At 34.3% G+C, this 13,314-nt stretch overlaps 2 protein-coding genes across 2 annotated transcripts; one reads left to right on the top strand and one right to left on the bottom strand.

Annotated features, from left to right (window-relative positions):
- The first annotated feature begins 8,251 nt into the window (after positions 1-8,251).
- Positions 8,252-9,052, top strand: LOC140863596 (agamous-like MADS-box protein AGL62). The gene is made up of 2 exons (XM_073267134.1): positions 8,252-8,845; positions 8,945-9,052. Exons 1-2 carry the CDS (start codon positions 8,252-8,254, stop codon positions 9,050-9,052), a joined length of 702 nt encoding a protein of 233 aa, XP_073123235.1.
- A 300-nt stretch (positions 9,053-9,352) lies between these two features.
- Positions 9,353-11,548, bottom strand: LOC140875337 (uncharacterized). The gene is made up of 2 exons (XM_073278998.1): positions 10,831-11,548; positions 9,353-9,796 (listed from the first exon to the last, which is right to left on the bottom strand). Exons 1-2 carry the CDS (start codon positions 11,061-11,063, stop codon positions 9,739-9,741), a joined length of 291 nt encoding a protein of 96 aa, XP_073135099.1. The 5' UTR covers positions 11,064-11,548; the 3' UTR covers positions 9,353-9,738.
- Positions 11,549-13,314: the final 1,766 nt, after the last annotated feature.

Here is a 13,314-nt window from a genome sequence, read left to right as displayed (position 1 = left end):
TTAAGATTTTATGTTGAAAAACTTTGTTAGATTGATTTTTATTATGAATTTTAGTAGATAAATTTTATTTTGTTGGAATCTAGGGGATCCTACCCCCGAAACATGGTTGTCTGATTGAATATTTTGGACGATTTGATTTTACTTTATAATATTATTTGATTTTGTCATAGTTTATTATTCTGTGTTGAGGAGTAACTAACTTTAGCATAGTTTCGTATGTTGTGAATTTTATCTAGAGGTAAAGATAATTAGGACGAGTGACATGATCCATGGACTTGAAATATGCATAGAGATATGATATTTAGTACATGTTGATAATCATAGACCACCAGATTGAAAGTTATGGAAATTCAAAAAGCGCAAGTCAACCGATAATGATAAATAATCGGAGAGATTTGATTATTTCATTAACTTGAATTAGATTGGCATAACTTGAGAGAGAGTGTCAATATATCAGGAAATCTTGTCAAAAATATGTGTATAAAAGTGAATTTCAATCGTCCAGTTCAATTAGGTAGAGGTGAACTGAAATTCCAACAAATTTCTTCATTATTTATATTTTCTAAAAAAAAATTCTCTTTTAATTTAAGTGATTTAAATTAATTTTGTTAGTTTATAATTCGAGTCATAATTATTTTAAAAATTGCGTTACTTTGGGTAGAGAAATAAGATAAATGAATTATTGTTAAATTAGTCTCTGAGAACGATACTCGTACTCAGTACATTTTACTATAACTTGATTCGTGCACTTGCGATAATTTCGAGCGGAATTGAGGAATATTTATATTGATTTTAAGTGTTAGTATTTGCTTTATCAAGTTTTTAGCTCCTTTGCCGGGGACTATTAATTACTTTAATTTATTTTATTTAAATTTCTCTGTACCAATTTTAATCACTATTTTCATCTGTCAACTGCAGGATACTTTTGCAGTGCATGCAACATTCATTTGATTCGGAACTTATACCTTTTGATCTTGAAATTGAAAGAACCTTTCGCGGGAGAAGAAGGCAACAGAGAGAAGAAATAGCAGACGAGGAACAACGAAGATTGAATGATGGAGATGCTGAAAATAATTCACCACCTATTTACAGATCCATGATGGATAGCGCCTTGCCATCCATTGAGGATGCCAGACCAAGCATCATCAGGCCAACAATAGCAGCAAACCATTCAAGATAAAGCCAGCTATCATTCAAATGATTCAGAACTCAGTCCAATTTTGTGGGACAACAATTGACGACTCGAATGCTCATATTGCAAATTTCCTGGAAATTTGTGATACCTTCAAGCAGTAGGGAGTTTCTGATGATGCTATTCGTTTGCGCTAGTTCCTTTTTTTGCTAAGAGATAAAGCTAAAGCATGGTTAACAAATTTACCTGCAGGTTTAATTACTACATGGGATGATCTGGCAAAAGCTTTCCTCACCAAATACTTCCCACTATCCAAGTCGATGAAGTTGAAAGCATATATCATAACGTTTGCTCAAGGCGAACAAGAATCACTCTATGAGGCATGTAAACACTATAAGGATCTATTGAGGAGATGCCCATACCACAAATTACCCGACTGGCTTGTGGTACAAATTTTTTACTATGGCCTTCCTCATGCTAATCTCACCATGTTAGATGCAGCTGAAGCTGGCAATCTGTTACGAAAATCACCAAAGGATGGCTGTGAGTTGATTGAAGAGATGGAATCTAGCAGTTATAACCCTCAATCTGAGAGGAATGCAATGCGGAAATCTACTGGGATTCATCACATAGATGTGTTTACTTCAGTGACAGCTCAGCTTGAGGTAATGAATAAAAAGATTGATGAGCTAAGTTTGTGGAACTCTGCAATGCGCATTCAAGAAGTGTGGTGCGAAAAATGTGGTGATGAACATTTTACTAAAGACTGTCAGACTAGAAATCCATTCTATCAATCGGAGGGAGTTATAGTAAACCATGTAGGAAATCAAAATCTCCCTAGGAATGATCCTTTTTCAAATACATATAATCCAGGGTGGAAACAACATCCGAATTTCTCATGGGGAGGAAAGAACAACAGGCAGTATGTGATTCAGAATTATGGAAAACAACATCAAGAAGAAAAATCAAGTGTGGAGCAGATGATGCAAAAGTTTATATCATCCAGTGAGATCAGAATGCAGAATCAGGATGCTTCAATAAAGAATTTGGAGAATCAGATAGAGAAGTTAGCTAAAGCAATGTCTAGTAGGGATCTTGGTACCTTACCAAGTGACACAGAAAAGAACCCTAAAGAGCAGGTGAAGGCCATCGAATTAAAAAGTGGGAAGAAAGTAGAAACTAAGAGACAAGAACAGAAAGCGACAAAAGTCATTGCTGTATCGGAGAAAACAGCGGATAAGTCCTCTAATTCTACACCACCTCCCACATCACAATCAAATTTTGTTATCCCACCACCTTTTCCTGCAGCTCTCAAGAAGGCCAAGCTAGATTCTTAGTTTGCAAAATTCCTAGAAGTATTCAAGAAATTGAATACCAACATTCCTTTTGCCGATGCATTCATGAAAATGCCCAGCTATGCTAAGTTCTTGAAGGAGATTCTCTCCAACAAGAGTGACCAAGTAATTCGGTATTTACTAGCAAGTGCACTAGGTCAAGTAATAGTAAAGTGGACAGAGAGTTCAAGTATCGATCCCACAGGGACTGCAGTCAATTTTCAAGAATTAATTATTTATCTTAATCTAGACAAAATAATAAAAAGAATTTTGAATGGAATAAAATAAGAATTTAAAAATAAAAATTGTTTAAGAAATAATAATAAAATAACTGAATATAAAAATAATTAAAACGAGACAACCAAGACACACGTAGGTACCTAACAAATCATGTAACAAGTAGTCGATTCCGGACTCAGATTTAATCTTAAATTACGAAAATTCTCCTATCTTATTCAAAGGACTATTTCTAGAACAATCAAACCTATTTAAATATTAATGAACTAATCTTTCGTAATTCTAATCAAATTTGAATGCATTAAATATTTGTAAAAATTCAGTTTACACCCAAACCGCACACTGAAACCGAATTCTATTTCTAGTTGGTTTTACCATGTGTTAATTATCAGAGTGATCAAAATCAATCCCTCCTCTGTCGACTTGAAATAAATTAACATGCAAGCAAACAGTTGATCAGACTATTCACAAGACAAATATAAATCTGACAATCAATAAAATAAAATCAACTCTGAAAAATCCCAAACAAACATCCAAGTTTTCTACATGAATTTATTCGGCTCAATCACGCTGTCTTGGTTGAAAACAAATTACTCAATAATTGAAAACAAAAATTAAGAAAAAAGAACAAAATAAAGAAAAGAAATCTTCTATCTCAAGCCTACAACAGCTGCTTTCTCCCTTGTGCAATCTCTCTTCCTTCTGGAACTCCGGAACCCTAAAAAATATGTTATATCTTCTATTTATATGATCCGGAATGCCTACCAATTAATTTCCTTTCAAAACAAGGAATTTTCGGAACAAATCTGACACCGAAACACGCGCACGCGTGCAGAATAGGCCTCGCGCGCGCGCAGAACAAAAAAACAGAGTTCTGAAACTCTTATTCACGCGCGGGCGAGCTTGATTCTCGCGCGCGTGCAGTACAAAATTTCTGCTGCAAGCGACGATTTTGAAAAATTCATATCTCGAGATCTAGCCGTCGGATCGAGCTGGAATTCGGACAGCAGCTTCAAAACATCTTAAACTTCATTCTGAATGGTGGAGACCGGATTTGGAACTTTTAAAATTAATTTGAGTTTTTGAACAAATCTGCTCCGTAATTCACTCTTCAACAATTCATTCTCCTACAAAATTAACCCGAGAAGTGAAATACACAAGAATGCACTAAAACACATAAAAATACAAAAAAATAATATGAATGCACACAAAATAGACATAAATCTATCACGAACTAATGCATACAAAATGCACTTATCAAAGAGAAAATTAGAAGATCATGCATTGGTCAGTTTAACAGAAAGTTGCTCAGCACTAGTTCAGAACAAGATACCACCAAAGCAAAAAGATTCAGGGAGTTTTTCTATTCCTTGCATGATTAGTGATATTCATTTTCAAAAAGCTTTATGTGATTTAGGTGCTAGCATAAATCTGATGCCATCTGTTGCTGCAGTTGGACGACCGATCTATAAAATATCCAAGAGGGATAATAGAGGATGTACTGGTGAAAGTAGACAAATTCATATTTCTGGTGAATTTTGTAGTACTTGACATGGAGGAAGATTTGGATATGCCGCTTATTTTAGGAAGACCTTTCCTGGAGATAGAGAAGAGACTTATAGATGTCCAAAAGGGAGAACACCTTATAAAATAAAAAAAACACTTTTTTAAAAAAAAAATACTTTTTTGGTCTGGCTTTTGATATCAAACGGGGCCTAAATCAGTTGTTGGACCATTTATTTGTAAATGTACAACATAACTAGATCATTTAATATATCATATGATATTCCTGATCGAAAATAATTTTTGATTAACTTCAATTTTGAGAAATTTTTTTTCATGCTAATGCAATTGTTACTGGTATATTTAACAAAATTTAGAGGCAATATAAGTGTTTGGGAATAAACAATTCAGTTTGTTATTGTAGCGTATCAATTACTCTTTTTACATTTGTTAAATCACATCTCATTACAATCAACTTTGATGTGAGGACCTTGATTCAAATCATCTAATAAAAAAGAATTATTTAAAAATCCACATAGAGCCCGAACAAAAGGTAAGAATTTTTTTTAAAAAAAGTATGCATGGACCCCGTGCACCCTTCGTGCCCGAGTCCGTGCATTAATATTTAGTCAAGGTTTCGAAGGGCACAAAATACACGGACCCCGTGTACACCTCTGTACCTAGGTCCGTGCATCCAAAATTCATTAAAAGTCCAATTCTCTGTTTTGGACACGGACTCCGTGCACCCTCCGTGCCCGGGTCCGTGCCTAGCTTTTCAAAGGCAAGATTTTCCAAGCTCGGATCGAACCCAACCGGACCCATGCACGGACCAATGCACAGGGTCCGTGCATGAACAAATATCGAACCAATACAACATGCAAAGGTACACGGACCCCCACACGAATGTGGCACGGGGTTTGTGCCCTGTTACACCAGCAAAAATAAAACTTCAGCAGCGGAATATACAATCCAATTCAACCTCAAAATCCTCATTTCTAACATGCATTAATCCATACAACTTGTTAATCAACAGTACATGAAGTTCTAAAGTTTTACAATAATCAAACTAATAAAACATGCATCAATTCTAAGTTCTACAAATCAAAGAACAACAAATACAAACGAGTTCGAATACAAAGTTTGACTTCTAAAACCAAGTCCTCACTTCTATCGTCACAATCTCAGTCTAGTCATGCTACCTCTGACTCGAATCTGCCCCACCTGTTGTCAAGCACACATACAAACAAGACAACAGTCGGATAAATCCGGTGAGAATACAATTCCCAGTAAAATAGACATAACAAGTACTCCACGTAATATATCAAATCCTGATATACGTAACAACAAGACAAGCAATTCAATTAGTATATAAACAACCTTAAATATCGACAACTCAATTCAAATGCAATAAAATGCAATACATGTCTTTTAGGGGGTTCAAGATTATCTAATCAGATAAACAAAGGGTTTTCTTCTTTAATTGGGATCCCGAGGCCGAGATATATCACCGTGATCTCACCGACTCTCCCGATCGAGGTGAATGCGGCATATCTCGCTCCTCTAGACTTTGGAGCAATATAATGAGTATTCCCGACTATTGGAGTGAATCCACAACCAATGCCCACTCGATTATAGTCCCCAAATCTTCTAATTCAAAAGGTAATCAAATATTCCGGCTCAATATGAATGCATATGGTAAACGTAATACGTTTAAGAAATTCAATTCAATGCATTTAATCAACTTAAACAGGTAATCATGCATGTATGTGATTTAGGAACTCGTGAATCAATCGAAACACGAGTATTCCATCCCATTCTAATCGATGTCGTCATTTACCTTTTTCTTCGATTCGACGTAGCTGCAATCCGGACAAGCTACAAGAACAAGAATTCTAATCAGAATCCATTCAATCGTAATTCAACGATTAAAGTTAACTCATTACCAATTCTCGATCAATTCTTCAACGATACGAAAAATGCTAATTTTGAACTCCACGGTCTTCAACCAAATCTGTACGGAGATAAAAAAGAATCCAATATCAATCAATCCAATTCAAATCAATCCCAAAACTCAATCAAACTCCCAAAATCCAAAAATCTACAACCGGCGGCATAACGTCTATAAAACGATCAACCGAAAACCACAGACAACAATATATCAATCCAACCAAAATTCCATCATCAATAATTCATCCAAAACACTTCAAAACCCAACCAAATATTATACCTCATTTTCAAATTATGCCTAAAAATTCATAACAAATTCGAACGACATTCTTTTTTTGATCCGACTTCAAATAAACGATCTAAGCTAGCTCAAGAACAACATATCCAAAAATCATCAAATTCTAACGACATCCAAAAATTGACACAGCCGATCGAAGAAAAACTTACGGTAGAACAGAGCTCTCTCAACCGTGATCGCAAATATACCTTCAGATTTAATTTCTAACGGACGGATCGAGCGGAATCGGAAATCTGAAAGCTTGGATGGAGCGTTAATGGTGGTGGAGGTCGAGAGAGAGGAGAAGGGAAGAAGAAAATGGTGACTCACGCCCTTTTTCAACAATTTATATCAAGTCAAATAGTCAAATTGCATTTTAGTCCCTAAATTCTTTAAAAATTACAATTCAGTCCCTTATCGAATATCAATTCAACTCTCGGATCTCATAGAATCTGATTATCAATCTTAATCTCCTATAATATCGGTTAGGCTAATTTTGGGGCGTTACATTTGAACACAACTCATCATCTTTAATGTCTGAATGTCTATCATTACTGAAAAAATGTTAAAGCTCCATAAAATACTCATCAATTATTTAGCTTCTTCAAATTTAACAAAAACCCAAAAGTCTCTTAATATTATTTAAATTGTTCAAACCGAACTTGAAAAGAATATAAAGCTTGATCAATGATAAACAAAAAATATTCAAACTGATCTTTTTGTTTAATATTGGACTATAGTTTTTTGTTAAATCCAATGGACCACCAAGTCAACATATGTATAAATAAAAATTTTCAAAAAAAATATTTTGGGATCCTTTCAGTGCCGGACCCTAAGGCGAAAACTTTTTTGGCCTCACAAGAGTTACGACCTTGCTGATGAACGGTCGCACTGATCTATATTTATGAGATGAATTGATCCGATTCATATTTATAGTCAAATATAATAATTTTAGCATAAAAGATAGTATATTTTATGGGTCGGATCAATTGGAAATTAATATCACAAAATTGACCCGTGAGACCACCTCATAAGAGTTATTGTGATTATCTTTTTTGCAAGAATTTTTTTAGGTTTTGTTTTGTTTTGTTTTTTTTTTGGTGACGTAGGAACACGCAGCCGCTACCTTTCGGTGCGCTCTGGATAAACCTCCGGACTAACGCAATAGCCTGCAAACTACGTCATGTCTCTCTCTTGTAATAGAGACATACAGAAAGTGTATGATCTCTTGACATGCCCAATCATAAATTACAAAATAAACTTACAAAAATATCAAATTATAAAACACAAACTTATCATATTAAAATCAAACATTTTTAAAATATGAAATAAATAGTAAATAACAAAAAATATCCAAAACTATCAAATTACACGCAACACATGATATTTGTATCATTCGTTATATATGCAATGTTTGGATGTTGTCGCTAGTATTTTAATCACGCACAGACAATGCATGAGCAGGACGACTGACAATATATATAATTTTTCTTATAAATGGGCTAAGGGGCTCGGCCCAGTTGAAATTAGGCAAGGGGCTCGGCCCATTATCGGTCCAACCCACGTGAATGGCGCGCAACGGTAATATTTTCTGCGCGTCGGAAAATCTCACAAAAACAAATCTCACAAAAACAATCCCCCGCATTGCTATTCTTGCAACAAAAGCATTCGTGCAGAGAAATATAGTCATCGCATTTTTTCCCCGTCAATTCTTGAAACAAAAGACTCCTTTAATATTAACGTTTCGATCAATTCTCAACTCCAAGCATCGACGTCTCGATTCTTGAGTGCTGCTTTAATTTAATTAGTTTCTGTGCGTCGATGGAGAGTACTAACTCGACGATGAAGAAGACTCGGGGGCGTCGCAAGATCGAGATGAAGAAAATAGAGAGCAAAAAGAACTTACAGGTCACTTTCACGAAGCGCCGGAAGGGTCTGTTCGCGAAAGCCGGCGAACTGGCCTCTCTCTGCGGCTCTGGGATCGCCATCCTCGTGCAATCTCCGGGCGACAAGATTTCCGCATTCGGGTATCCTTCTGTTGAATCTGTCATCCACAATTACGAAAGCGAGGGAACTTATTGTTCCTACAGTAGTCCCTTTGAGGGATTCAATATCACAGACGTGAAGAATGGCTATTTAGTGGCAATGGCGAGATTGGAAGAGCAAAAAAGAATCGAAACGGCGGCGAAAGGCGATGGAAAGTTCTGGTGGGATGAAGAGATCGAGGGAATGGAACTGTATGAATTGGAGGAATACGTGGAAGAATTGGAAAAGCTACGGGAGAGGGTGAAAGTGAGAGAGATGGAGGTGGCCACAGAATCGGAGAAACAGTACTTGGCTTCCGATTCGGACTCTGTCGGGTTTCCATCTCAGAATATGGGGCTTCATCTTGATGCTTTTCTCGATTATTTCATGGTAATTATTGATTCTTGAAGTTCATTACTTTAATGGGTTTTTGTTTTCTTTTTTTTTTTTTTTTAATTATTTGACACTTCTGCTGTGATGAATTTGCAGAAGACATATCATGTGGAAAACGATGCACAAGCGGAGGAAGAAGAGATTGTGGGAGATTTTTGGCATTTTGATGATGATGATCTTTGGGGTTGGAAAACGAGTTCTTGAATAAACTGGATCAAAAGTTCTTTAATTTGTTCATTTGGATTTAAGCGTACGTTTAGTGTTCTCATGTAATATGTTAATGAACTGTGTTAGAAAATAGTTTCTTTTATCTTTTGTTAATGTATCACCAAATACATAGTACGTAATAATCTCGATGCACTGGTGAAATTAAGAACATTTCAAACAACCCACGTAAAAATCTCGATCCAACATGGAATTTATCTGGGCAAACCACCGAGTATATTAAATAATTTATGCACAGATTACTGTGAAATATAAACTTATGTCATACTTTCGTCACAATCCAACAAGCTTCGATGCATATCATCACCAACAGTAACTACGCTACACCACAAATAGAAAAAAATAAAAATAAAAATTTTATCATTTGTTACGATTACGATAGCTATCAGCAGGTCGAGTCCCTGTTATCGTCAGCTTGCATTCTTGGCCGATATCCTCGAGTAGCTGCTCGATTTCTTGATGTGGATGACAGTGCACAAAAATTATCTACAACCGGAGGACTTCTCACACCCAAGTTGGTCACTGATGATGAATCAATGTTGTTCTATTGAAAGAAGTGGTTTCAAGAAACAGCGAATCTTGGAAATTATCAGCCCTTTCTTAGCAATTGTAATACGTGCTGCTCCAACATGGACTGGCTGAGAATCGATACGAGTGAACAAGGCTTACATTATTCTGCACAGACAAGAATCTGAATCTTCTTCATCGGAGTCACTCACATCACTACAAGAAAATAGATTGAGCTAAATATGAGAAGAAAAACAACATATTTAACATCTATTTTGTCAACTCTAGCAAATCAAACGCAACTTTTTGATGCGATAGAAAAATATTTCTTATTCCTATTTGTACAGGATCTGAGATGGAGTTGTACCAGCAAGAATTCAATCGATGGATTGGATCAGAGTTTGAGGGAACAAGATAAAATGTATTCTAATCATATATAACTGTTCAGTAGAAAGCATAAGCTTCATTTATCAAACTGTGGCGAAAATCACAATGATTTGTTCGGTTGGCATGTAAAACTATGATTTCAAGAAAATGCCAAAATGAGCATGCAACAGTTTTAATCAGTGTACACTGGTTCGTGGGATGTAAAAGTTAAGCATATCGCTATTATGCCTCTTCTATTTTTTCCATTATGCTACACGACATCATCATTTTGAAGGTCAAAACACTCATACTCTATAATGAAAAATCATTTGGCAATTTCTACCACCAATGTCATTCCAGTGAAGGGAAACACCACATTTAACTCCGTTGACTCGTACACAAGGTGTATGTTACCTCTAGAATGCTTAGGTTTCACAAATTAACCTAGACAGTTCGATGCTCAAACAATGTTATTTTGTATTAAACCATGGTGCTACATTTCGAAATGAACATATAAAATGTTGTTACCTCGACTTTAGGGAAGGTTAATTGCCCTCAACCTGCCCTTCACTCAAGTCACCTTGTTCCACACAATGAATCCACTAACTAAATCATAACTCATAAAAATCAAATCTCAGTAAAACATCCCCACGATCAGATTATATTTCAATTTTCAACAGAACAAATTATCAATAACAGATCACCATTTTACTAAAATATCCATGTTTTTCCTTCTATCCAACATGTAACATAATCCATTCCACACAACAACTAAACGGTAAAAAATAACTGTACTCATTTTCAGTCACAAACACAATTCCGAGAATCGGATTTCACAATATACGCAACTGCAACTCTATAAACTGCGAAAAAAGATATGATACCTCGGCTGAAATTCCAAGATTTCAGCTAGCTTCGATCCATCCCTATCTAACCACTGGACTTTCCTCTTAGGCTTCCCGGATTTTTTCAACAGCCCACCTTTCTTGGATGGCAACAGTGACTGTGAATCATCATCAACATCACACTCCCCATTCAAAATTACATTATCAGATCCCAAACTATTGAAAATCTTCTCATTTTCATCACTATTCACGCCTTTGATTTTCGTATCCATCAAAAAATTTTGTAAAAAAACACTACACAATCAAAATTCTAAGCATTTCTAAAGCATAAACATATCATGCTCACAAAACCCAATTCTCAAAATCAATCATACAGCATCCCAAACAACGAAAGATCTCATCTTTCCGCGAGGATTTCGCGGGTGTTCCCACAAACCAGTAAAAGTCCACGCATGGTTTGACTTGGGCACCAATCAATAATCAATTGAATCCAATTGAGCATCAAAAGTTTCCAAATTCCTGAATATCTGGACGAATCCAACACATGAACAAGATTGATAAAAACAACGAGCGGAGGCCCTGAAATCGTAATAATTCTAAAACAACAAAAATTAAACAGAACCTAAAAAAAAGTAAAAAAGAAATTATGGGCTTTTTCCTTAGAAATGAAATGGATTACAGATCGCTTCAATCGCAAAATTTGGTAGTAAAGGCAGAGATTTGGAAAAAGTGGTGGAAAAAGATGGAAAACCCTGAAATTGAAATGTTCAACTGGTGAAGGCATTTATTTATTTGACATTTTTATCTAGAAAAATTATCCCAAATATTAAAAAGAAATTACCTCCATGTTTTGTAGTTTTATTATATATATATATTATTATTATTATTATTTTTATTATTATTATAATAGATACTTACCTAGAGTAAATATATTTTAAAACAAGTTTTTCTTTTTTCAAAAATAATTTAATTGAATGATTTTGTATTTTTCATAATGATAATTTAATTACAAATTTTGCAAAATTTTCGAAAGCCTCAAACATAGTAAAAATACTATAGATTATTGGAGTTCATCTAATCAATTTTTTATTAAATGTTTTTTGGGAGAAATATTATCTTTAATTTTTGTCCCCGCAGAAATATTGGTTTAGGAAAGTTACTTGGGAAGAGGTCAAATTTGTTTAGGTGGTTTGAAAAAATCCAACGGCTGAATTTGGTGGTAAGCTAGTTAGGTAATATCGTTATCGTTGAATAGTCTTGTGAATGTAAATAGCTTTAAATCAGGAATAGATTCAAATAATAAATTCCTTTCAATTTCGATTTTTAAAATAATGATTACATTTGATACTCGGTTGTTTTCAAAATAATTTGACAATACATGAGTAAGTAGATGCTTGCATTAATTATGTTATGCAAGAGATATCTCCACAATGATATGATAATGTCCACTTTGAGTATAAAGTCTCATGATTTTGTTTTTGAACTTCACCCAAAAGACTTCATACTAATGTAGATATCATTTTATATATTAACTCATGATCTTTTCCTTGATTTTTTAATGTGAGATTTTGATTGAATACCAATTATATATAATCAATATGATCAACCATGGATTAATTATCGTTTTCTTCTGCTTTTGATGGAATTTATATGATTTTATCTGTGTTTGACTTTTATTTTGTTAAAAAAAAACTGAAAAATGCTTTCTAAAAAATCTCACAAACACTACCTTAATATCGTTTCAAAACACCATGTTTGAGCTATATAACCATGCATTATGTGGTATTTCGTAATGGGGGAGATGAAATTTAAGCGAATATCAAATTACATGGCATGCATAAAATTGAAAAGTTAAAACATATAGATAAATTTGATTCTATCTATATATAATTAAAAGTTGGGACCTCATTGAATTTTGTTTTTGGTTTCAAATTGGGAAAGTGACATAAAAGATATTCTAATATAAAAAACAAAGGAAGTAATCTACCAACTCCCGACAGACTGGCAAGTTCTGTCCCTCCTCTCCTCTCCTTTTTATTTTTATTTTTTTTTACAAGAGATATGTCCCTCCTTGTATACAAAGCTTATCTTAAATTATTCAATTGGTTTACTATATAAAAATACCTTTGGATAAGCTACATTAAAATTTAGTATTTTATGACATGTTGAGCTAATGGATGTTGTGTTTATTTCCAAAATGAAAACAATAAATAGTACTTTATCGAAAAAATTTATTGGAAAGAAAACGAAAAAATAGTATTTTATCGAAAGAAAATATATGGTATTGCTTATCGCTCCTTCAGAAAAATCAAGTGGACTCTATTTGGAAAACTCGAGATCTAATTTTTTTTAAATAAATTATTTTTTTATTATAATTATGTGTATGTGTATGTGTGTTAATTGGGAAAATCGATTCAACTTGGAACTATAATTTGATACGAGGTAATGGAAGTTTTTTACCTTTAAAAAAAATTAATATGAGATAAAAGCAAATTATTAATTATAAACTTATGTATTATTTTA

Source organism: Henckelia pumila, chromosome 1 (assembly GCF_033568475.1).
Source record: "Henckelia pumila isolate YLH828 chromosome 1, ASM3356847v2, whole genome shotgun sequence".
Taxonomy (NCBI): Eukaryota; Viridiplantae; Streptophyta; class Magnoliopsida; order Lamiales; family Gesneriaceae; genus Henckelia; species Henckelia pumila.
This window is presented reverse-complemented; position numbering and strand designations above follow the sequence as displayed.

Excerpts from the sequence above, each read along its gene's own strand:
- LOC140875337 (XM_073278998.1), bottom strand. The coding sequence starts at position 11,063 with ATGGATACGAAAATCAAAGGCGTGAATAGTGATGAAAATGAGAAGATT. Across the intron at positions 9,797-10,830 it reads ATCTTGGAATTTCAGCCGAG|TGATGTGAGTGACTCCGATG; the intron begins GTATCATATCTT and ends ATTTTCTTGTAG.
- LOC140863596 (XM_073267134.1), top strand. The coding sequence starts at position 8,252 with ATGGAGAGTACTAACTCGACGATGAAGAAGACTCGGGGGCGTCGCAAG. Across the intron at positions 8,846-8,944 it reads CTTTTCTCGATTATTTCATG|AAGACATATCATGTGGAAAA; the intron begins GTAATTATTGAT and ends ATGAATTTGCAG.